The 26297-nt window shown below is 46.5% G+C and overlaps 1 protein-coding gene across 1 annotated transcript; it reads right to left on the bottom strand.

Moving 5' to 3' along the window:
* Positions 1-5170: 5170 nt before the first annotated feature.
* Positions 5171-20093, bottom strand: IL2RB (interleukin 2 receptor subunit beta). The gene is made up of 6 exons (XM_015422696.1): positions 19970-20093; positions 17128-17276; positions 15024-15195; positions 14280-14361; positions 9653-9737; positions 5171-5953 (listed from the first exon to the last, which is right to left on the bottom strand). The coding sequence occupies exons 1-6, from the start codon at positions 20091-20093 to the stop codon at positions 5171-5173; spliced, it is 1395 nt and encodes a 464-aa protein (XP_015278182.1).
* Positions 20094-26297: the final 6204 nt, after the last annotated feature.

Raw genomic sequence — 26297 nt, 5'->3', positions numbered from 1 at the left:
AGACCTCATTTGGAATACTGTGTGCAGCTTTGGTCACCACACCTTAAAAAGGATATTATAGCTTTGGGAAAAGTGCAGAAAAGGGCAACTCGAATGATAAAAGGGTTGGAACACTTTCCCTATGAGGAAAGGTTAAAGCGCTTAGGGCTCTTTAGCTTGGAGAAAAGACGACTGAGGGGTGACAGGATTGAGGTTTATAAGATTATGCATGGGAAAGAGCAGGTAGAGAAAGGGGTACTTTTCTCCCTTTCTCACAATACAAGAACTTGTGGGCACTCCATGAAATTGCTGAACGATCGGGTTAGAATGGATAAAAGGAAGTACTTCTTCACCCAAAGAGTGATTAACACATGGAATTCACTGCCACAGGAAGTGGTGGTGGCTACAAGCATGGACGGCTTCAAAAGCGAATTAGATAAGCATATGGAGTAGAGGTCCATCAGTGGCTATTAGCCACAAGGTATAGATAGGGACTCTGGGGCAAGTGATGCTCGGTCTTCTTGGTGCTTGGGGGGGGTCAACAGTGGGAGGGCTTCTAATGTCCTGGCCCCACTGGTGGACCTCCTGATGGCACCTGGTATTTCTGGCCACTGTTTGATACAGAGTGTTGGACTGGATGGGCCTTTGGCCTGATCCAACATTGGCGTCTCTTATGTTCTTATGTACTTCCTCAATCCAAAGCTTAAATAATAAATGAATCCAAAATGTAGTTTAAATAATAGATCAAACCATTAAAAAGTTGGTTTGTATAAGGCATCATTAATTGACAAGTAAGTTCATCACCCCAAAGTTGATCAGTCAATATATCATGTCTATAGGCTCCAGGATGTTAAGTAAGTTAAAAACTTACTTCATGAGAGATTAATTTGTGATAGGTAATTAAACTCTCAGTGGATCTACCCAGGAATTAGTTCATCTTAGTCAATCTATCAAGAAATATATACATAAATCCGTTCATCAATCAATGGAACAAATTCTTTCGTCTGTCAATAACTGCGTCCCAAATTTAGATCCTCAGCCAAATACCCAGTAGTTAGTTCATCCATTCAGTGCAGTCTCCAGGTGGGGCTTAGAGATCTCCCAGAATTACAACTGATCTCCAGACTACAGAGATCAGTTGCCCTGGAGAAAATGTCAGCTTTGTGGCATTATACCCTGCTGAGGTTTCTCCCCTCCCCAAACTCTGCCCTCCCCAGGCTCCAATCCAAATCCCCGTGCATTTCCCAACCTAGTGCTGGCAACCCTAATTCAAAGATCACTTTATCAAAATGTTCATCAATGCTTCAGAACATTCAAAATATCAATCTGTTAGCTGATTACCCTATTAAGCCAAAAGATGGAGTGATCCCAAAGAAGAAGATGATTTCATGGTGCATCAGTTCACTTAATTCTTTACAGCAGCCTTGTGAAGATTACATCAAGCCACAGGTGTAACATTTCTGGAAATTGTGAAGCCTGTTCCCCTCCCCGCAATGGGGGGGTAACCAAAAATTGGGGGGGGATTGAAATATATGTAATACATATTTTCCTATCAAACTGAAACTTTGTTTACTGATTTAACAACATAAAACGCACCATTTATAACTTGGCATATATAACTGTACTATTTGGCATATTTATGAAATTTAAAAGTATAGAAGTCTACATTTTATCTAAGAATAATTGCAAATGTACCCACTACTTGAATGACAGTTCCAGACTGCTGCACCCTATGCTACCATAGCACATCTATCACATTGTCCATTAGTTTTTGCCATCTGAGAGGTAGGAAAATATCAAAGTTGAAGATTGATACAGTCACAATCGATAGGACTACCAGCATGTCTAGATATTAAGCTAAACTTAATAGCATCAAAAACACTGAACTCATCAATGTATTATCATTAAACACGCTGTTGCTAAAATTATTTACATTAAAAAATATTGAAAATGTTGTACATGTCTACAGTAAACACAGAGACTACAATTATCTAAGGATGTAGATTGTCTTAAAATACTATGTATTCTGAGTAAAAACTGGCTTTTCCACATGACAACCCTTGTTCTGCGTTTTCTTAGCTGTCAATCCGATAGCAGCAGAATTGTGTTGAGAGCGGAGTTTCCATCTCTCTGCAGTTTTCCAGCTGCCACTTCTGTTCCTGTTCCTAAATTTGATCAGGTTTTGACCACCCCCTTTTGTTTCTTTCTTTAAAATGAACATGCACCGTATTGATATTATCAACCTTAGAAGAGGGGCAAAGCCCTGCCCTCCTTCTCCCTGAGCATCCTTGAGAAGAGCCATATTGTCCCTGTGCAGAAATGCCATCCACTCTAAGATACACCCCAATGTTTGGACGTTTGGGGCTGCAAACTGGTTTTAGCAAGTTTTCTGATCAACAACCGGCAGGCAACTAGAGAGGAGTCAGTGGCTCACCCATCTAGTCAATTGCTTTCAAGCAGCCAGTACTTAATATTAGTCATAAAAATGTCTCTATCAGGCTGAGAACAATGAAACAGGCCAGCAGGCCAATCTTTGACAGTCTCCTCCAGAAGCTAAAATGATAATAAATACCTCCTCGAACCCATACAACATAAAATTCCCACACACAGAAAGAGAAAGATAGTAAATTTGTAGGGGGGGGGGACTGGATGTCAAGGCACAGGCACATCTTATAGCGATATATCTTGAGAGTCAGTTTGGTGTAGTGGTTAAGTGTGTGGATTCTAATCTGGGAGAACCGGGTTTGATTCCCCACTCCTCCACTTGCAGCTGCTGGATGAACTCAGGCAAGCCATAGTTTTCTCAGAGCAGTTCTTGAAAGAGCACTCTCAGCCCTACCTACCTCACCGGGTGTCTTTTGTGGGGAGGGGAATGGAAAGGAGTTTGTAAGCCGCTCTGAGACTCTGAGTGAAGGGGTATAAATCCAATCTCCTCCTCCTCCTCTTCTTCTTCTCCTCCTTCTTCTTCTTCGTCTTCTGGAGTGTTTTTTTAAAATAAAAAATTAAAGACTTGTCTATGCAAGGCAACAAAAAAAATCCCTTCTTTCTTTGGGAGGGAAACGGAGGTCACGATGTATCAAGAGAGCCAAGCATGAAGGCAAAGAATGAAGGCTGAGTGGCTGAAAAGAGAAATAAGTGCTTTTTTGCCTTCTTATACATATAATTTGGTTTGGTTTTTGGTTACTGTTGAAGGAAATCTGAGAGTGCAAGAAAGCAAATGTCTGCACCAACAAAAAATGTCAGGGCAGAGAAAGAAAAAAGTACCAATTGCGGCAAGAGCAACAAGCATCTGTGTGCCTTCGTACGGTAATATATTGCTATCAGGCAAGAATTGTTTAAAAAAAAAGTTGAAAATTTGCTGACACAAGGGATAAAAATTACATGTAAATATAAATAATTTTCTTTAAAAAATACATACTACCGAGATCAGGTAGGAGGAGAGTATAGGGTGGGATTGTCCCACAGTCACAGTCCAATCTGCAGAAAATGCATGGGAAGTGGGAGGAACCAACAAAAACAGAAGAAAACATTACAGAATAAATGTGGCTCGAAATCGATTATTAGGAAATGGTAGTATAAAAGTGGTCCCAAAAGGATCAGGAAAAAAGGCAAATAGAAAACTAATGGCTGCCCTCACCTGGATAGCCCAGGCAAGCCCGATTGTCAGATCTTGGAAGCTAAGCAGGGCTGAGCCTGGCAAGTACTTGGAAGGGCAACTTCCAAAGGAATACCAGAGGCAGGCTAACCAAGCCACCTCTCTGAAAAACGTCCAAGCCCCAGTAGGGGTCACCAGAGGTCAACCATGACTTCCAGGCAAGCACACAAAACACATACACACACAAAAAGAAAACTAATGGCTCAAGAGAACATGTGGAACCAACGGGATAAACAAGAGCAGCTTAGCGACAGAACTAACACAATAATGCCATATGGAAATGCCTGTTGTCTTCTATTTCACCTATTCCATTCCGGGGTGTGTGTGTTTCCAATGTTCCCCAATTTTCCCAGTTTTCCCGCTGGGAATGCTTTTTTGACAATTTTTTTCTCACAAAAAGGAAAATATGTCATAGAAGGGTTTTTCCCCAGTGTTCCCCCAGATTTCCCAATTTTTCTACTGGAATTTTTTAAAAGTCTGAGGACTTCTTTATGGCTGCGGTCAGACGTGCCATTTGGTGCAGAGGGGAAGCGCCCCTATTACTTCTGGTGGAATTGACTCACAGGGGTGTGATTACACATAGCTTTGTGCTGCGGGCTCAGCCCATCATTGTGTTATCAGACGCCACCTGGAGTGAGTGGAGTTTTTTTGCCTTTTGTTTCCCATGCGCATAAACGAGGAATCGCTGCTCCACACTGAGGGTTCCCCCATGGAGTATGCGGTTACACGCATACTGCTAAGTGAGGAGGGAAAAACCGGCACCGTGTCAGGATGGAATGATTAGACCATCCTGACGGCTTGAGTGCGTGCTTGCGCGATCAGACAAGTCCACCCATGGCTCATCGGCAAGCATTAGGACTGGACTTTCTCTGGTGTCTTTTAACTTAGCTTTTGTGGTGGAGCAGCACAGGGTGCCAACAACTGCAGGACTTTTCCAAGATGTTGCTGTCTGATCATGCCCTTTAGATCCGTCAGGCATTCGCAGCTGAGTCGGATCTAAAGGCATGTCTGACCGCGGCCCCTGTTATGCATTTTGAATGTGAAAAATCTGTTCACAAGATTCGTCACTTGGGGTCATAAGCCTTTGTACAAGGAAGGTTTCTGTTGGTGGTGACAGAAAGTGCTGTCAAGTCACAGCCAACTTAGAGCAACCCCACAGGGTTTTCAAGGCAAGAGATGAGCAGAGGTGGTTTGCCATTGCTTGCCTCTGGGTGGTGACCCCGGCCTTCCTTGGTGGCCTCCCATCTCAATACTAACCAGGGCTGCCCCTGCTTAGCTTCCAAGATCTGAGAAGACTGGGCTAGTCTGGGCCATCCAGGTCCCAGCAAGAATCCTGACCAAGGCTCAAATCAACTTGAAAGAAAACAAACAAATAACAAACAAACTATTATCTGCATTTCATCTATGACAACCATAAACTGTGAACTGGAACTGCTCTGAACTGGTGTTAGGAGGACCAGTGGTATTTAATTTGTTCACAGATGATCTGGAAACGGAGGTCAGCAGTAAAGTAGCCAAGTATTCTTCCAACAGAATTCAGACAGACTGATGGCTGTATTGGCTCTGGAGCTCTCTCAAGGACAAGTAGGCCTCAGAGTTAGGGACCTGGCTAGAGGATTCACTTCTGCAGACGTCACTGGCTTTGCCTGGACTCAGAATCAGAGGCTGGAGAAATGAAGGTGCATTCTCTCCTATAGAACTGGTGTGAGTTGCTACATTTGTAATTGCCTCTGTCTCATTAGCATTGCTGTTAGGATGCTTGTGGACACTTGAAATACCCATGGGAGACTGATGCAGAGAAATGGAGACTGGAAAAATGGCTTCGCTCTCTTCCTGGGTCTCACCCTGTTCTGTTGCCGATGCAGGTGGGGATCTCCCCATGGATGGAGGGCTGATGGTCTGATGAGCCTTCTGAGTTGGTTCCTTCATTTCTGGCAGCAGTGAAACACCCTCTTGGCTCCCCACGAGGCTGTAGGAAGGCAATGGCAGGTGACTCCCTGTTGTGTGGAGTGCTTGGTAGGAGTCACCATCCTCACTGCCACTGTTTTCTTGAGCAATGGGGTCATATGTGAAGTACACCTTGCAGGGCTCAATCTCAAGGGAATGAAGGTGGTGGAAGAAAAAGTAGCCGCGGTTGACAAAACAACTGGATAAGGAATGCCCACTGGTCTCTGGAGCATCCATAGGAGTAAGACAATCCTTGGGAAGGAGGAGGCAAGGATCCTGGCTGCCTTTCTGCAGTACCTCAAGCACAGAGACATCTGGGGATGCAGCAGTGATGTGGAAGGAATCCATGGACAACGGAGAGGACAGCCACTTCTGTTCAGTTTAAGGGGGAAATGTGGACAAAATACAAAGGATGATCTTCAGAACATCTCAAGAGTAATGCTCAGGCTCAGGAACTCTCTGTCCACTTTCAGAGTAAGTGGATCCATTCTGATATTCCCATACAGAAAGCCTTGACAAATTTTCTTTGGTTCTAGAAACCAGTCCAAAAATTTAGAACCCAGACTCATTTTTTAACTCTCAGGATTTTGTTTTTTTAATGACCGCATTTCTAAATTATTGCTACAACAGAACTTAATCCTGACCTCTTCACAGTTTCTTGTAATTTTATTAATGCTACAACAAAAGTGTGGCAGTATACAAATACTAACAAAAAGCGGACTTCTAACCCTAGCCTGACTTCTCCCCAGTTTCTTATAATTCCATTACTGCTTTTAAAAACTCCATGTTATTGAACCTGGGATGAATGAATGAATTCATCGACCACTAAAGGAAAGGGATAAATGTCTGTGTACATATAAATGAGTGATGATAAAAACTTCACACATGTTTATTTTAATGTCATGCAGCAAAACGTTTTTGGCGCAAAATGCTAAGTAAGGTTTGTACTTACACTGAGAAATGCTGAGAGACACTACGACAAAATCATTGTAGAAAACACTAGGTGCCACAATGACATTTCTTGCACCTGGACTTGTATTCTCTAGAACTCTTTTCCCCCCTGTGGGTCAAACTAGATATGACATGGAAGATCCATAATTAGAATCCCACCCCCTTTGGGTTTACTAATTAGCAGTTCTATGCTTTGAAGTTTGGTAGAGTGGTACTGGGTTGGGTTGCCAAGTCCCCCCGGCCACTGGCAAGTGATGGGGTTGTAGGGTTGCCAGCTCCAGGTCGGGAAACTCCTGGAGATTTGGGAATGGGGCCTGGGGAGGTACCTCAGTGGGGTACAATGCCATAGAGTCCACCGTCTATGGGAGCTGATCTCTGTAGTCTGGAGATGAGCTGTAATTCCAGGGGATCCCCAGCTCCCACCTGGAGGCTGGCATTCCAAGTACTGGGGGGATGTCTTCTGGCCATGCCACATTCCTGATCTAAATCATTGCCTCCCCAAAAAGCTGCTATTAGCTTGGAGAGTGGGGTGACAGGTACATTATCCACACTGTTATTTGGCTTAATAGCCACTGTCTTCCCCCCTGATGAAAAAAATAGCAGTTATGGGGAAGGGAAGTTGGTGATTTAGACTGGGGAAACAGCATTGGACAAAAGGGTGAAACATCTTCCAGTGCCCTGGTCTTCAAAGCAGCCACATAGGACCATTAGTTAGTAAAAAACAAAACAATCAGGGAGATTCTAATTATAGATTTCCTGCATCATCATGGCTGGTTTGACCCTCCAATCCACCAAAGCATGAACCCCGAGCATCTTTGGCAAGCATTCTCAAGATTTCTCTATTACACCTGGCAATAGGGACTTGAATGAAGCCCTATCTGAAATGTTATTGTATTGTGGACATGGCTATGTTTTTCCTTGCTTTTACTGAATCACAGAATTAAGAACATGTAACAGTGACAGCTTCAAAGATTAATGAGAGAATGAAATGAATTCATTCTGCATTGCAATACAGCTGTACTGAGTATTTTGGCTAAAATAATGGCACTGAAAGTAAATGGAGGAAGCACTGATGCTCTGTGCTGCTGAGCCAAATTTCAGAAGAAACACTGCTATTTGGGGCCGACCCCCTTCATAGGGTCAAAACATGGGAGGCCATAATTATTTAAAATATTTAGATCCCGGTTTTCTCCTAATCAGTGGGACCCAAAGCTTCCACCAGGCAGCTGCTTCCCATTGTCCTTCTCAGCATTTCCCAGTTCCCACTATTATTTTCAGCATGAGGTCAGTTCACATATAACTCCGAACCACAGCTGGACATTTGAAGAGTGAGTCTTGGCCTGGCAAGCTTTCCTTTCCCTCCTCAACTTTGGATTCAGATTCAATTTATTATTTTCTGTTTAGTGCAAATCATAAGTTACCATTACATTCGAAGTGGCAAGCTATGTACATGCCCCCTAGACTGAAAATGATCTTTGAAGCATGGTTTGCAGTCCTGCTGTTGGAGAGCAATGGGAAACCATGGTCAATGTAACCTTAAGGTATACTTTGTACTAAACAGGAAGCAACTGAATCAGAGACTGTGAGACGGGAGGGGGGGGGGAGTTTAAACACAAGGTACACTCAAGTGGTTGAGACGCTGAACTGCAGGCTGTGGAAGGTCAGTAGTTCAGCAGTTCGAGACCCGGGTGCCGCATGATGGAGTGAGCTCCCGTCTCTAGTTCCAGCTCCTGCCAACCTAGCAGTTTGAAAGCAAGAAATTGCAAGTAGATAAATGGTACCACTTCAGTGGGAAGGTAGCAGGGTTCCGTGCGCCTTGGTGTTTAGTCATGCCGGCCACATGACCATGGAAATGTCTTCGGACAGCGCTGGCTCTTCGGCTTTGAAACGGAGATGAGCACCGCAACCCTAGAGTCAGATTCGACTGGCTTTCGAGCAAGGGAGCCTTTACTTTACCTTACATTCCTGTAATGCCAAACCATGGTTTGCTGAATGGATCCTTGGCCTCACTGCCTGCCATAAGGCCTCCGTTAAAGTGGTCTTTAAATTGCAGTTTAAGAATCACTATGAAAGATAGTGTTAACATTTACAGTGTTGTGACTATCTGGATTTTAAACGGATATTTTACATTTGCTTGCTAAACTACTGTTAATCCTTCAGGCCCTGGTGCTATAAATTCAACTTTATTATTATTATTTTTTAAAGTCGGTAGGAAATGTGGCTCCTGACATATTTATAGGTAGGGGAAAAAATGAACTGAAAAATTGTATGTAAAATAAGAAGAAGAGCAAAGGGAAGCTGAGGAGGAAATAGAAAGAGGAGAGTGGGCTCAGGCTGAACTCTGTGGGAGACCTGGAATGAGCTCTCCTGACATGTTTGTTAACATTGAAAAACAGACAGAGGGGACTTGGATCTTTGGAAAACAGCAACATGGGGGGGGGTGTTAACCAATGTTCCCTCTAAGCTGTGTAGTCTTGTGAGCAAAAATTCTACTCTGTGAGCTACTGCCATTAAAGTTGTGAGCGAGCGATTTGGCTACTGAATAAATCAGTTTGCTCTGGAGCCTTCCTTCCTGAGCCAAGACAAATATGTGTGAGCCGGAGGCTAAAAAACTGTGAGCTAGCTCACATTAACTCAGCTTAGAGGGAACACTGGTGTTAACCCTTTCCCCTTGCACTATTCCTGATAACATTGTGTGTTCCTGAGCTGTTTTCAGGAAAACGGCACAATGGAGGATGGTTAAACTTTCCCTCCTGCTGCATCTTGATCACCTCCTCCTCCGCCCCTGGATTTCCCATGCAATGTGTACATCATCCCTCAGCTTCCCTAAATTCTCAACTGGTTTGCAGATTACCCTGAAACTTCCTCGCCACAGAGCCATACTCAGAGAAGAGATTCCGGCTTCTACAACTGAAGGCAACTTAGCTAAATGTGGCAGGCCATTGCAAACCAAGTTTAAACAAATACCCCAATGAGAGGCAGGCTTGGTAACACGCTGTCCTGCAAGCATTACTGCCATAGCCTACACTGGAAAACAGGCTTACACTTCTCTCTATTCTCCTTGTTCTCTTTCGGATTAGGTCTCTTATCCTCATTTCCCTAATCACCCAGCCTCCTTACCTGAACATCTCCTCCATGGACAGCCGTGAGAGATGGGAAGAACTTGACTGGGTCTGGTAAATGGATCTTCAGCACCTTCTGAAGCCTATAGCAGGGAGAGTTTGGGAATGAATATAGCTCCAAAGAACGACAGCCACCAAGCATTACAAAAAACAAACTCTGAAGAAGGATTGTCAAGCAGTTATACAAACAGAAGACAGCACTGCTGTGACAGCTGTTGTGATGAAGAGGTAAAAGGAGCTACTTAAAGATTCAGCCTAGTGCTCCATAACAGTATGAACAAAGTCTCAGGACATGACATTTCCTCCTCCAAAATACTTTTTTTTTAAAAAAAAAGGGGGGGGGGGGAGGATTAAAGCCACTGAAAGCCATCAGAGCAGTCACTTAAAATCTCAGAAATCCAGGGAAATGTAGCATCACTAGGCATAAGCACATGATCCAAGGCTACAGACTGTCTCCCCACGCCATAGTTGCAGGCCACACATGCTAAGCTTTGAAAAGACGTGTGCCTCTAGGTCGTCTGGATCCATACAATGATGGCAGCAATCATGTGATTCTGCAGACCAATATAATATTTAACAGTTTTTCTTTTTCTTTTCTTTTTTAAAAAAATTTCTGAAGGGATATTTTTATTTTTGCAATAAACTACAAAACTACAAAGAAAATATTAGGGAGGGAACTACATCTAGGGATAAAGAATAAATAACCACACTATACTAAAACCCCAAGAGGAGGAGATCTTATCCCTGTTAGTGTAAGTGTTAATACTATAAGTTTTAGTATCACAATATACTTGTAGAGTTCTTGTTTATCTCAGCTTCAGTGTTTATGTGTTAATATGTTATGAGAGAACTTTCTGATCATCTTCTTGTTCTTCACTTTAAAAGGCTATTTTCCGAGTTCTTCTGCCTTTACTTCGGCTTTCTGTCTCTAAAGTCATATACAACTCTGGCAGCACTAGGGTTGCCAAGTCCTCACCTGTTGTATAGCGGGGGAGTCCAGTCTTCGTCCGGGAGTCCATGCGCGCGCGCAAAGCTGCAATTACGTCACCCAGAAGTGACACAATCATGTCGGGCATGTTGGGGGCGGGGCCACAATCATCTGAGGGAAAACCATAGAGTTTTCCCTCGGATGATCGTGGCCCTGCCCCCAATGTGCCCGATGTGATTGCATCACTTCCGGGTGATGTGCTGACACTGGGCATGGTGCATGCTTTGGGGGTGGGGTTCCCCCCGGGGCCCGATCCACCGGTGGCGGGTAACGGGCCTCTTGGGCGGGGTTTCCCCGCCCCCCGGGGGGACTTGGCAAACCTAGGCAGCACCTGCTCCCATTTCTGCAGCAGAGTCCTCTTCTGTTCCAGAGGTGGCAGAGTCACTAGATTTCGTTTCCTCCTCCTTGGACACTTCCTCCATTCCTAACAGACGCCGCAAAAACTCTTTAGCTTTGAAAGTGGAGTCTATCTTCTCTCTTTTATCATTGATCTTAAATATGACACCCTCCGAAATTGCCCACCTATACAAAATTCCATTGGTTTGAAAGAAAGAAATTAAATCCTTATAATTTTTCCTCTTTTGTTGGATTTCAAATGGAATATCTTTTAAGGTTTTGATGGTTATATTTCCCATTTTCAGTGGAGTTGCTGATGTCGCTTTTAAGATAGCATCTCTGGTCTGTCTTCTTGAGAATCTGACCACAATTTCTCCAGGCAGGCTATTTTTTAAAATATAATTGGAGTATGCCCTATAGGCCATCTCCATTTCTTTTACCAACTCATCCACTGTTAAGCCTATTGCTGGAGCGATGATCTCGCTGAGCAACCTCCTCGGGTCCTCCTTCTCTGCTTCAGGAACTCCCTGGAACCTGAGAATCATGTTAGCTTTTTCCATCTGTAGTTGCAGCAAACGGCTTTCTTGGAACTTTTGCTTTGTTTCAATTTCTTCCATTCTTTTCTTCAATTTCTTACTTGTGGAATTCTCTTGAGGAGTCCTCTCTCTTGAGGAGTCCTCTCTCTTGAGGAGTCCTCTCTCTTGAGGAGTCCTCTCTCTTGAGGAGTCCTCTCTCTTGAGGAGTCCTCTCTCTTGAGGAGTCCTCTCTCTTGAGGAGTCCTCTCTCTTGAGGAGTCCTCTCTCTTGAGGAGTCCTCTCTCTTGAGGAGTCCTCTCTCTTGAGGAGTCCTCTCTCTTGAGGAGTCCTCTCTCTTGAGGAGTCCTCTCTCTTGAGGAGTCCTCTCTCTTGAGGAGTCCTCTCTCTTGAGGAGTCCTCTCTCTTGAGGAGTCCTCTCTCTTGAGGAGTCCTCTCTCTTGAGGAGTCCTCTCTCTTGAGGAGTCCTCTCTCTTGAGGAGTCCTCTCTCTTGAGGAGTCCTCTCTCTTGAGGAGTCCTCTCTCTTGAGGAGTCCTCTCTCTTGAGGAGTCCTCTCTCTTGAGGAGTCCTCTCTCTTGAGGAGTCCTCTCTCTTGAGGAGTCCTCTCTCTTGAGGAGTCCTCTTCTCCTGAGGAGTCCTCGCTATTGCTGAGCCCTGGCTGACCCACAACATTTTGCCACTCTGGCCCAATCTGCATCTAGTATTTGTTCTGCTGTTGTACCAAACCCACACTGGAACAGAAATTCCCCTTACATTGCATGCCACTTTCACTTTGATTGATTGCCGGATTTTATGGCAGTGTCCAGACTTTCACTTCATTTGATCTATCAGTTTTATGGTAGCATCTGCATAGATTATGGCTCTGCAGTCAGTACGGTGTTGGATGAGGGTATTTGAATGTGGTTTTGAGCTGCATCTTTTTCTGTTCCAGTGTGGGTTTGGTAAAACAGCGGAGCAAATGCTAGATACAGATTGGGCCACTGTCTCTCTGTTCATGTGAGGTGCCTTGGCTGAGTGAAGTTTTATACCCTCCTGATTGCAAACCCCTCTCACCTGCTGGGGTTTGGGTGCGAGTGGGGTGATACTGGGAAATCAGCCCCACATGCCGTGCCCCCCACCCCACTGGCAAAAAGAACCTTTAAAGGGTCTTTTTGCAAGCAGAGCATGTGGCCAGCGACAGCTCCCTCCCTCCCTTCTGAAAGATTTAAAGGGTTCTCCAGCTGATCGGCGGGCCACATGCTCCCCACCAATCAGCTGAAGCCCTCTAAATCATGCAGGAGGGGAGGTAGAGAGGTGGCCCTGAGTGTTCACTCTTGGGGATGGGCCCTGGAGCGGAGCTTGGGGAATTCCCACCTATCCCTGGAATGCCCCCCAAATCTTCCCGCTGGAGTGACAAGGGGACCTGGGAATCCTAGTACACAGTGGTCAAAGAAATCTCCAAATTTCCTAGTCTCCAAATTTCCCAGTTACTGGCCCACCACCTCACTGACATGGGGATTCAGGGGCTTGCCCTGCAATGGCTTGCTTCCTTTCTCTAGGGTCAGGGACAAAGGGGAACAGCAGTCCATGGGGCACCCGCTTGAGTGCAGTGTGCCTCAAGGGGCAGTGCTGTCCCTGATGTTATTTAACATCTATATGCGCCCCCTTGCCCAGATTGCCTGGAGGCATGTGCTGGGATGCCACCAGTACGCTGATGACACCCAGCTCTATCTGATGTTGGGTGGCCAGTCGGACTCCAGACCAGAAGATTTGGACCAGGCTTTGCAAGCCATGGCTGGTTGGCTTAGACTGAGCTGGCTGAAGTTGAATCCAGTGAAGACGGAGGTCCTGTGCCTCGAGACTAGACTACTGTAACGCTCTCTAGATGGGGCTGCCCTTGTCGCAGATTCAGAAGCTGCAGCTAGTGCAGAATGCTACAGCCAGGCTGTGGATGGGCCTCCCCCGGTGGGAGCACATCCAGCCTGTGCTGAGAACACTGCACTGGCTACCAATAGCATACCGAATCAACTTCAAGGTGCTGGTTCTTACCTTCAAAGCCCTATATGGCCGGGGTCCGACATACCCACGGGACCGCCTTTCCCCAGAAATACCCCAGAGTGCACTACAGTTCGGGTCTCAAAATCGGTTGACCCTCCCTGGCCTGAGGGATGCCAGGCTAGCTACTACCATTTTCAGTGGCGGCCCCTACCTGGTGGAACAAGCTCCCGGAGGAGATCAGGGCCCTGTGGGATCTCTCACAGTTCCGCAGGGCCTGCAAGACAGAGCTCTTCCACCAGGCATTTAATTAGGGACTGCCACTGCTGTAGAGCCCTGGCTCGTGATTTTAACATCGAGCCGATGCCACAAGAAATTATGAGCAGAAGAACATCTGAGAACATCTGAGAAGTGGAAATTCATTTTGAAAATGAGCCATCTTTTCACTGCCGCCAGCACTTTGTTTGTATTGTTTTATCTGTTGTGTTTTAAATAACTGTATGATTTTAACTGTATTTATGCTTGTATGGAAGCCGCCCTGAGCCTGTTTTGCGGGGAGGGCAGGGCATAAATCTGATAAATAAATAAATAAATAAATAGCCGTCTGTGTTTTCACTGGACAAGCATATATAACAGCAGTGCTTGCAAATCAGGTTAAGGATCTACAACTACTTTGGCAGGGGCAGGTGCTCTTGAGAAGGGTCGATGTGGTGGATGGCTATTAGTTGCCCGAAAAAACACACAAAATATCCCAGAAGGGAAGAGTGAAAGTGAGATTTCAGTATTTGGTTACCATTTTGGTGTCCGTGTTTTGACCAGCAAGACAGCGACAATGAGGAAGACGGAGATCAAACTGATGCCAAAGGCTAGAGGAACTGGAAGGAAGCTAAGCCAGGGCGGTTCTTCAGGAATAATTAGAAAGAGAACACAGTAGAAATTAGTGGAAGAGAGGATTCTGACCTCTCATTGTTTAGTCATTAACTGAAGACTTAAACGCTGTTCAGGTGTTACGATCACGTGCACTGGGAGCCTCCCAACCTTGTATAAATGCTCCTGATATGTCTGATTGACATGTTGTGTGATCGGGGCAACATAATGCACATACAGCTCTGGTGTGTGTGAGCTGACCACTGATTTTCAGAGTTTATGTTCATGCACACCAAGGCTGTAAATACACCTAGGCCCACCCCACCCCCCAATTCCCACAACAAAAAAGCCATGCATATTGGGAGGATTGCAAGGAGGGTTGCCAGATCTGGGAAGGGAAATACCTGGAGATTTAGGGGGCAGAGCCTGGGGAGGGTGAAATTTGGGGAGGGGAGGGACTTCAGCAGGGTATAATGCCATGCAGTCCTCCTTCCAAAGCAGCCATTTTCTCCAGGGGAAGAGATCAATGGTAATAGTGAGAGATCTCTAGTCTCCACCTGGAGATTGGCAACCCTAATCGCAGGCAGCAAACTCTCTGTACACGTGCTTCCAGTATGATTGTAATGTCAGAAAAGGGTCATATATTTCAAAGACAAACTATGAGTTCTACCTTTTGGGTAAGTCCTCCACTTTAACGTTGTACTCCAGTGGCTCCATATGCTCTTGTAACTACTGTAATCTTGCACCTTGACACGAACAGCCGCCTCATACTCTGTGCCAGGAGAAAGATTCTCAATTTCTATCCACTGCTGATCATAAGTAATGGGCAGGATTGTGTCAGCCTGCAGTGGAGTCGAAAGGAAAGTGATGACTGGGTGCAGTCACTGTACAACATTTTTGTACCTGCTAGGGCTTCAGGGTATCTCATAATTTAGGTGACTTCTTCCATCTGAGCACCTGGTTGTCCAACAATTGCATATAGCAGGGATATACACACATACAACTTTTTCATTTCTCTTTAGCATAGCATATTGTTGTCATTAACTTTCTTCATTTTACGTCATTTTATTATTGGTATTCCAAATTCATTATTCCCCCCCAACAACATTCCTGCAGCATTTTTAATATGTCATGTACATTTTATACAAAATTGTCACAAGAATCATGTTGATTACTCCACATATTTCACAGGACAATTTTTTTTTTTGCATAAAGAACCAGGAGATGCAACAAAAATAAAAACTCTTGGGTTCTGTTTGGAGAAAGGAATCAAACTGGCTGTTTTCAAGACAGACCGAAAAAAGAAGAAACTGTGAGGTAACTGCACTAGAGAATATTTAAATAACAATCACAAAATGTATACAAAAATGTGTACAAAAAATTTACATATATAAATGCACAAAGGCAGTTGAAAATGGTGTAATTGACGATGATTTCCGGAATGTTCTATCGTTTCGATGCTATTCTTCTTCCGAATGTGGATGAAAGCAGCGACTCTTGGTCTGTTATTTCAACAGGTACGTATCAACAATTTCATTAATTTTCACCAATGTATCATAACATAGTTGCAAGAGATTCTCTGAAAGAATGTTCCTAGGGCAAATTGCTTGTATAATGCCTTATACTTTGCCCTAGGAACCTTCTTTCAGAGAATCTCTTGCAACTATGTTATGATGCATCCAGAGATCATCGTCAATTACACCATTTTCAACTGCCTTTGTGCATTTATATATGTAGATTTGGGATTTGGAGAGGGGAAGAGCCTAGCAAGGTATAATGCCACAGAGTCCACCTTCCAAACCAGCCATTGTCTCCAGGGGAACTGATCTCTGAAGCCTAGAGATCAGTTATGATTCCAGGAGATCCCGAGCCACCAACTAAAGGATGACAACCCTATTAGGAAATAGGATTGCCAACTTTCAGGTGGGGCCTGGATATCTCCCAAAATTGCAACTGATGTCCAGAGTCAGGCTTCAGAGATCAGTTCCCCTGTACAAATTGACTGCTGTGGCATTATATTCCATTGAGGTCCCCACCTCAAATCCCACCCTCCCTTCAGGCTCTACCCCAAATCTCCAGTAACAGCCAAACCCAGAGTTGGTAACTCAACTGGAAGCCAAAGGAGTTGGTACAGTAAAGTTGTTAGACAAGCCCCAGTCAAGACTTTGAAAGATGCATTTTGTACCATACTGTAATTTCTGCACGCTTTTCCGAGATGGCTCATAACAATTCTGGTAGTGCCAAACTTTTTGGAGGCCTAAACCCTCCAAGCAGACTGGAACTTAGGGTTGCCAAGTGGTTGCATGTGCCGCAGCGGGGGACTCCTGGCCGGCAACTTGAGCGTGCAGCGCACGCGAAGCACACGTGCGCCGCACGCACATCACCCGGAAGTGACGTGACGACGCCGGGCACGCTGGGGGCGGGGCCACAACCATCCGAGGGGAAACCATAGAGTTTTCCCTCGGATGACCGTGGCCCCGCCCCCAGCATGCCCGGCGTCATCACGTCACATCTGGGTGACGTGCTTGTCAGGGTGGGGTTCAGGCGGCGGGGAACGGGCCTCTGAGGCGGGGTTTTCCCCGCCCCTCGGGGGGACTTGGGAAGCCTACTGGAACTGTGTGGAATATCACCAAATCTGCACATTTGATAAGAACCTCAACAAATCTCCTTCCCCCTCCCCCTCTTGAGACATGACCATTTGGCCTTAGGTATACTCAGAAGCAACAAATATCCACAAGTCTTTGCCATCTGTAGGGATGTCACTTCACACTTACCTTATCAGGATCATCTGGCTTTTTGTAAGCTACTTCGTACTCCAGCTGCCCTTCTAAGTAATGAGAGACATTATGGAGCTGCCATGTCAAATTGTAGGAAGGCTTCCTGTCACTTTCCATTTGGACACTGTGAGGAGGCCAGAGCTGAACTGGAAAGGACAAGAACAAGTGAGGCACTGTAGCTACCACTAGCAACAACAGAAACAAATCAGTTAAACCCTGGGACAGCACAAAAATCCTCTCCATTACAACAAGGGTGTTTCCTAGGCCCAGGAGGCTCGGTGCACAGGCCTTTGTCTTGGCCCACCTTATCTTTATGCAGCAGGGCCATAGAAATAGAAGAATGTGCACACCCCACCTGTGGTTTTCATTTGATGGCTGTCATGGGTAGGACATCAAACCCGTCCTCCGTTTTGTTCTATCTGTACCACAATTGCTAACAAACACCATACATCTGACTTTTCTGCCTGGAGGAGCACGGGATTGGATAGGTAGGGATGATTTTTAGGTGCTATGAGTGTTCTGTCAAAAACACAGGGCTCTTTGTTTTTTTTTCCCTATTGTCCTAGCCGGGGGGCCACAACGTGGTGCCTACCCACACTTTTCCTGGGGCCTACCAAGTGTTTTTAGAAAGTGGGTGGGGCCAGGTGGAGCTTTTGCCCAGTAGGGCTTCTGACTGGCCATTGGAAATCTGACTGGCTGTGCAGATTTTTTAAAAGTGGCCTTGGCAACAGCTGCCACCACAGCACAAGGATCTTCAATGTGTGACTGAAGATAAGTTGTGTGCATGCAAGAAAATATTTTTAAATGCTGTGTGTGTGTGTGTGTGTTAAAAGGGTTCTGCCTGAAATGCTGATCTGTTACCATTAGAGTTATGCATGACCTCACTCTAGGGTTGCCAAGTCTGAATTTCGCCGCAGCAGGGGACTCCTGGCTGGCAGCTGGAGTGCGCGTGCGCGCCACATCCACATCACTCAGAAGTGATGCAACCACACCGGGCACGCTGGGGGCGGGGCCACGACCATCCGAGGGGAAACCATAGAGTTTTCCCAACTCAGGGTGAGCGTGGTTACTGTGGCCAAACAAAATCTTATATCTTCTGGGATTAGGCATCTCATTTGTTTAAACCCTTGCTGTTCTTGGTTGATATTGTTAATTTAAAATAATTCATAGTCTGGAAATGCAATGGTAATACTTATTTAAAATTCAATCTTCCTGGGCCGTTGTTATGATTGGCTTTCTGTTTGTGCATGAGGGTTACAGGGGAGAGTGAGATCTTGAGATCCATCAATGGTCATCCTACCCTCAATTCCCTATGGTTCTCTATCCTATTTTTTGTGTCATTGTGCCTGAGACCTTGTGGAGCTGTGCACCTAACAGAATGAGGGCACCTTGATCTGTTGCCCTCCATCTAGTTGCCTTAGGGTTGCCAGCCTCCAGGTGGAGCCTGGGGATCTCCCGCTTTTACAGCTGATCTCCAGCTGAAAGAGATCAGCTCCTCTGGAGAAAATGGCTGCTTTGAAGGGTGGACTCTATGGCATTGTACCATGCTGAGGCCCCTCCCCACCCCGAACCCCACCCTATCCCGGATCCACCCCCAAAGTCTCCAGGTATTTTCCAACCCAGACCTGGCAACCCTAAGTTTCCTTCCAGAAGCCTAATAGAAAGAGGCCTCCTGCAAAAACTCCTATGTAGTTTGGGGTATGCTTGTTGAATACATTCTGTCAAATGGTTTGATGGCAATGATGGTGACAATTTATTGATTTATTTATATGGCAGCACAATCAGTGTCGATGACAGTGTTTTAGAATGTGATTTACAGAGTTCTGTGAGCACAAAGAGCAATCTCCTGCCCCAAGGAAACTGACCGTTGAGCATATGAAGTCAACCTTTGTGAAGGCCCGTGTGGGTCTGCTGCTGCTCTCCAACATTGTATATTCTCTCTCACGAAGCTAGGAGTAAGACTGCCTGCACTGCAGACTCCTATTGTGATAAGTGTTGTGCTCTTAATGCTTGGTACCAAAATAAGTAGGCAGCATGGTTTCCGACAGGAGCACAGTTTAATAAGTCCAGTTCCTTCTCTATCTGGAGCTGCTGGGAATACAACTTCCTTTCTCCCCCTTCCTGCCCACAACAAGTGGACTCAGAGTGAACTCGGGCAGTCTAAAACACTGGCCTGAATTGCAGGTACAGAGTTGTCAAAACTAAGGTTGCCAGCTCTGGGTTTGGAAATAGCTGGAGATTTTGGGGGTGGAGCCTGAGGAGGGTGGAGATGGAGAGAGAGGAGGGACTTCAGTGGGGTTCAATGCTGTAGAATCCACCTTCTCCAGGGAAACTGATCTCTGTCACCTGGAGATCAGTCGTAATCCCAGGAGATCTCCAGCCCTGGCACACCACCACAATAAGTGAAACCGTTACCATGTTTGGAATGTAGAGAGCAGGATGACGGATTTACACCACTAATCTCCCACATCATCCTATAGAAACAGGGGTCCTCGGCTGAGCAGAGTCCCTACTCTAGAGAGTGCTGTATCGATTAAAGCAAGCCTGTAGTCTGGGAAGCAGAAGAGAGATGTCCAGGTGATCTAACCACTGTCAGTGTTGGCTCTGCCCAGACTGGTCATAATGAAAGAGAACAGTTTCTCTTGGGGCAGCTCTGTCAAAGGGTGGCACAACAGGGCATCTGTTTGTGGCCATTCAGTGGATTTTACTGCCTGCCTCCTTGTACATGGTGCCTTTCAGTTGTGGCTCCTGTCTATGAAAAATGGCAATTGTTTTGGTTTATTTAATAGGGACCATTTAAAAAATGGAGGGAAAAGCAAACCAGAGGTTGTCCCATTACTTGCGTTGGCAGCTCTCACTGCAGGAGTTGCACTGTCTAGTTTAAATGCTCTCTTGCGCTCAATTGCATGTATGCAAATATCACTGAAATTAGTGGCACTGTAAATTAAGAGGATGGCAGGCATATTTGTGCTTGTTGGGGGGGGAGAAGTATGTCAAAGACAAGTGGGGGGGAAGGGAAAGTGCCAAGCGACAAAGACTAAAAATCCTTCCAAAATCATCTCTCAGATTAGTATTTTAGGGCATTATGTGAAGTCTTAACTCCAGTAGCTGTTGGGAAGAACAAAATTTTTACTCTGATCATTAATCCTATCCTGAATCTGGCTTTTAAAAAGAATACCTATCAGCTGTTTAAATGTGTAAGTGTAATGAATTTCTTTTTGTGCAGATATTCATGCAACAGTTTGTTCAAATTGTTTGAAACAGAGCTAGTATGACTTGGTAGAATATCACACTCACATTACAGTTGTAATAAAATAGCCTGTTCAGGAAGCTTTCAACCAGTGTGAAATAGATGAAAATTCCACTTGCTTCCAGATTGAGTTGAAAAGTCATTGAGGCTTGTGCGTAGTATTTATAGGGTATATTTGTAAGCATTATTATGTCCAACCAAAGTGTCTCCTGATCCATTAAGTGCACTGCATGCACCATGAATCAAAACTTCAATTTAGTAGGCCTAGCAGTTGGGCTTTATAAATGATTTAAAAGTATATTTTGATAGAATATTTGCTATCACTTGGGGTGGGGGGGAATCACACTGTGTTTCTAAACTGTTAGTTATCCCTCCCTAGCTTCTGACTTGCAATTCTGGGAAAGGTATTTGAACATAACCAATTCAGTAGAATACAGTCCTGCTGGCAATAGGTTTCATGACTGCCTGCAACTAGAACCTTGCGCATAATGAAAAGAAGCTCGTGGGTCAGGAGGGACTCTGGTTCAATGGCAGAGCATCTGTTTGGCATACAGAAGTTCCCAGGATCAATCTGTGGCACCTCCAGTTTAAAGGAGCTTGTTGCAGGTGATCTGAAAGGCTGCTACAGGAGACCCTGGAGAGCCACTGCCAGTCAGAATAAACATTGGTGACCTTAATTGGCCAATGGTCTAACTCAGCAGAAAGCATCTTCATGTCTTCATATATATTTAAAAGTAACGCCTCCACATATACACATTAGGGTTGCCAATCTCCAGGTGGTGGCTGGAGATCTCCCATTATTACAACTGACCTCCAGGTGACAGAGATCAGTTCACCTGGAGAAAATGGCCACTGTAGAAGGTGGACTCTGTGGCATCACACCCCATTGAAGTCCCTCCCCTCCCCAAACTCTGCCCTCTGCAGGCTCCACCCTCCAAATCTCCAGGTATTTCCCCGCCCAGAGCTGGCAACCCGACCCACCTACACTTCAAACTGACATAGGCTCAGGTTGCCAGCTCTGGGTGGGGAAATACCTGGAGATTGGGGGGGATGGAACCTGAAGAGGGTGGAGTTTGGGGAGGGGAGGGGCCTCAGCTGGATGCAGTGTCATAGAGTCCACCCTTCATGGCAGACGTTTTCCCAGGGGAACTGATCTCTATCATCAATTGTAATCACGGGAGAGCTCCAGGCTCTACCTGGAGAATGGCAACCCTAGACACAGCCTTGGGGGCTTTTAGTCAGATGATACCAAGAATGGCCATTTTCTTTCTGGACACCTTCCACAATGTACCTGCTCCCCATGTGTCTGTTCTGTAAGCAATGTTCTGTGTTGAGTTTATCCTTAGTACACTGTGGTGGTGGGTCTTGTAGCAGTTGATCTGTGTATAGCTGGTGGGTAGATGGTAGGGTGGCCGGCTCTGGGTCTGGAAATTCCTGGGGATTTGAGGGGTGATGAACTGATCTCCAACACCTGGAGTTCTGTTGTAATCTCAGGAGATCTCCAGCCACCACCTGGAGGTTGGCAACCCTAGTAGATGGCATAATGGTAATTGGAAATAACCATATTTCCAATTAGGACACATAGACCTTGACGGACAGAAATTTTTTGATCACTTTCATCTTAGATTCCGTCCTGATCTGTGGTTATCATCTCCTGTGACATGGAAAAGCAGGCTGTGATAGTATCTGTGCCAACAGATTTGCTATATCGTGAAATAAAGAGATCTGAGAGAGGGAAATGGATTTTTTTCCTAAATAAAAAAGCAACGGGGAGCATCATTTATGGCTGCCTTGATGCATCTTTGCACAATGGGCCCTGGCTTTGTTGTTTTCTTTTGTTGTTGTTCAGTCGCACAGTCGAGTCCGACTCTTCGCGACCCCATGGACGAGCTCTCTCCAGGCCTTCCGGTCTTCTGCCGTCCTCTGAAGTTGGCTCAACTTCATGTTCGTTGCATCGATGACACTGTCTAACCATCTCATCCTTTGCCGTCCCCGTCTTCTTTGACCTTCAATCTTTCCAAGCATCAGGGTCTTCTCCAGTGAGTGCTCCCTTCTCATTTGGTGGCCAAAGTATTTGAGCTTCAGTTTCATTATCTGGCCTTCCAGGGAACAGTCAGGGTTGATTTCTTTGAGGATTGACTGATTTGTTCTTCTTGCAGTCTTGTTTTCTTTAGAGACCATAAATAAGTAACAGCAGCAATTTCATTCTGGTGATACCTCATAATTGAATAAGCCTTTTTCTTCCAAAGACCCAGCAAGTGTAAATCAACAATAAATTGCTTGATTTTAGTCTTTCATACTGTCTAAATATCTGGCTCAATAAGGAGCAGTCCGATCAACTGACAGAATTTTTTACTGAGACAAATTGCTCAGCCTCCTCTTGAAGAGGAGGGGAACAGACAAGAGTTTCTCATTCACTCTGTTATCAGCCCTGCTTGGCAGCGGTTTTATACTCAGCATTCATAAGGGAATAGGGCACATACTTTCCAAGACTTGGTACCTGAGGCCAAACTACACATTACGTTTTTCATAGGTTCCCAGTGGGGACTGGCAGCCATACTACAGCTGCAAGTCTCTGGTGGCAACTCCATGTAAAAGTGCCACAGAAACCCAATTTAGGTCAGGACTGTGGCGTGAGAAAGGGCTCCTGCCTTCCTAGGATTGCCAGGTCCCTCCTGGTAACCAGCGGGGGATGGGGGAAACTTACCAGGAGAAAGAGAAAGGCCCAGGCCTCTTTGCCGGCATAGCACAGGAAGTGATGTCATCCTGCCAGCGATGTCCAGGTGACACTCTGGTATTTGGGAAGAAATTCTATGGTAGAAGCCAGTTTTACCACAGAGTTTTTGCAAGATACCAGAGCGTCACCCAGATGTCACTGGTGTGACAATATCACTTTCTGTGCAACACTGGCAACAAGGCCTGGGCCTTTCTCTTTTTCCTGGTAAGTCCCCCCACTGGCCAGCTGATCAGTGGCTGGGGGGCAGAGCCTGGCAATGGGGGACCCCTGTCTGGCAACTCTATGCTAGGGCTGCCAAGTCCCCCCGGGGGGCGGATAATACCCCGCTTTGGAGGCCCGATGTCCACCGCGGCGGAATCCGGCCCCGGGGGGAACCCCACCCCGGCATGCACGTCATCCGGATGTGACGTGATGACGCCGGGCACGCTGGGGGCGGGGCCACAGCCATCTGAGGGGAAAACATAGTTTCCCCCTCAGATGGCTGTGGCCCCACCCCCAGCGTGCCCAGCGTCATCACGTCACATCCGGATGACGTGCATGCAGTGTGTGTGCGCTTTGCACGCGCGCGCACGCTCGGGACGCCGTCCGGGAGCCCCCCGCAGTGAAGAAAAACGGACTTCGGAACCCTACTCTATGCCTTCCCCCACATGTACCATTTTCCTAAGCTGAAAAGCCTGGGGAGTTGCTTGCCTCATGGGGGGGGGGGCTGCATGAGCAAGTATTCATTGCATGTGCAGCATCCCAGTGGGGCAAATAATATCCTGTGGAGGATTTCAGCTCTGGAAAATGGTGCAGGTGGCAGGCAGAGAACTCTCCCACTGTGCTCCCTCCTGATCCAAATTGGATCCTGCAGCTCTTTTACACAAAACTGCCACAGGGCACTTGCAGCTGCATTGTGGCTGCCACTCCTTGTTGGGAACTCATGTAAAACGTAATGTGTAGTTTGGCCCTTAGTTCTCATCAGACTTATCCTAGACACATCTGATCAGGGATAAATCCAGTTGATTTCCATTACATTCAGGTCTGGCCCGAGGGGTTTCTGCGCTCTAGGCCAGGCTGCCTCGTGGTGCCCCCCTCAGATGCCAACCTCCCAGTGGGGCCTGGAGACCTCCCAGCTGGATCCCAGCAGCAGGGCCGGCCGAGAGAGGGCTCTGTTCCCCGCCGCCACCTCCTCCCTGCCCGCCTGCCCAGGGGGCCTTTCTGAGCCAGAGCTGCCGCTTGGCCCAAGCCCTTCCCGCGGTTCCTGGCCAGGAAGCGGCCTGGCGGCGGTGGGCATTGGCAGCGGGCGCCGCCAATGGTGCTGGGTGGGCCAGGCAGGGGGGATCCTCCCTCCCGCCACAGGGACCCGCCCTCTGGGAGCAGGGGAGTTGATCTGGGCCTCCAAAAACCCTCCCCCGACCCTCATGGGCCGCTCCCTCCCCCTGCTCAGTCGAGGGCAGAGCCGGGAGCCCACTTGCACGGGCGGAGTTCTGCCCGCACCGGCACCCGAGCAGGGAGGGAAGTGCGGCCGCCCGAGGAGGAGAGGGCCGCGGGCGGGGAGTGCAGCAGCCAGCGGAATGGTGGGCAGGCCGGCAACGGCAGCAGCACAAGCGAGGTCTCTGCCCGCACTCCTCTTCGTCGGGGCGGGAAGGAAGGGAGAATCCCGCCAGCTGGCAGCAATTGGGCGGGGGGGGTCTCCTTGGCCTCCCGCTGGTGGGTGCCACCCCCTGCTCCATCTCCGTTTGGGCTCAGAATGGAGGCCAGTGAAGCCCCCCCGGCGGGTCCCTGCATCGCCGCCTGGGTGCAGGTCTCCAGTGCGGCCATCCCCACCCTCTTCGGGATGGCGGCAGCGGTGACCCCGAGCCCAGGTTGGCTTGGCGCCCTGCTAGTATCTCCGTCCTAGGCAAAATACTAGCAGACCTAGTGATAGAGCCAGCCCTGATTACATTTGCTTCCAGGCAGATATGCACAGGGCTGCAGCCTTAACAGAATATCAGTGCAATCCAAAATAGTGTTATACCCTTTTAGTTCTGCGTCACTGCATTTAGGATCACACTGTATGGCTGCCAGAGATAATAAGGCCTTGTTCATTCTACCACTGAGCTATGGGAGTCTCCTTCTCTTTGGGGTCCCTCCTGTTCATAATTTCCAGATAATAGCATTTGTTGTAGTGAATTCCCACGGCTGGCTCATGCTGCTAGGCTGGCTGAATGCTGCTTGTTGGCCACCACATATAAGGCATCATAAGGTTGGTCCTGGGATAAAAGCCGTTTCACATTTGCTACACTATCTGGGCTGCAGAGAGGCAGAGGCTCGTATGCAGAGAACCAGCAGAAGAGTTATCTGAGGACATAAACACAACCTCAAGAACGATGACCCAAGTGTTTTCAACTCACGGTTCTCAAAAGGCTTTATGTCTCTTGACTCTTTTCTCCAATTCTCCCCAGGATGACAAGACACAGTCAGGTGAATAGAATCTGAAACAGTCAATGTCTGCAGACAAACATAACATTATTGTGATCATAATCAATCATGTTATTATCATCACAGGAAAAGGACGGTGCCCTAATGGTCATACACAGGCCCACTAGTTTCCAGACTTCTGATAACGGAGGCAAATGGTTTTTCTAAATTAAAGGAGGAGAGGGACACTTCACTTTGACTCCCAATTAGTAGCAGGAACATTCAGAGCATGACTGATTCAGAGGTACAGTAGGTGACTTCTTCTGAGGCAGGTAATCTTGGCACAGAGATGCAGGCAGCATTACATGCCCACATTGCAGTCTGGCTAGCATAACTTGAGCATCATAGAGATCTTTCATTATTAAAATAAATGTGCACTTTGTGCTCTCAAGTCACACAGAGGTGCAATGGAATATAGGTTGCAGGCATCCTATTGTGTGTTAGGCTTTATTGATATAAGATGCTTTCATTATACATTGTAAGCTTCCTTGAGCCATGAGGAAAGGCAGGATATAAGTGCTTAAATAAATAAATAAAATGTCTGTTAATTAAATTTGTCCAAAGACGTTTGTTGCTTGAAGGCTGCTGCCAAGCTCTCCTTTCTCCTTGCCCAGATAGAAGGAGTAAACCAAAATGACACAGAGAAACTCCTGCAGTTTTCTCAATGCCAGTAAAATATAAGAATTTTTCTCAGCTGTTGTGGTGCACCACTGCAATCTTTGCATTAGAGATGTTTGC

This window comes from Gekko japonicus, unplaced genomic scaffold (assembly GCF_001447785.1).
Source record: "Gekko japonicus isolate JY-2015 unplaced genomic scaffold, Gekko_japonicus_V1.1 scaffold2453, whole genome shotgun sequence".
In the NCBI taxonomy this organism is placed as follows: domain Eukaryota; kingdom Metazoa; phylum Chordata; class Lepidosauria; order Squamata; family Gekkonidae; genus Gekko; species Gekko japonicus.
The sequence above is the reverse complement of the archived record's forward strand: the minus strand, read 5'-3'. Positions and strand labels throughout refer to the sequence as shown.

Coding starts and splice junctions, on each gene's coding strand:
- IL2RB (XM_015422696.1), bottom strand. CDS start 20,093: ATGCCTGCCATCCTCTTAATTTACAGTGCCACTAATTTCAGTGATATT. Junction 17,277..19,969: donor AGTGAGAGCTGCCAACGCAA/GTAATGGGACAA, acceptor TGTCCTTTCCAG/TTCAGCTCTGGCCTCCTCAC. Junction 5,954..9,652: donor TCCATGGAGGAGATGTTCAG/GTAAGGAGGCTG, acceptor TAAACTGAACAG/AAGTGGCTGTCCTCTCCGTT.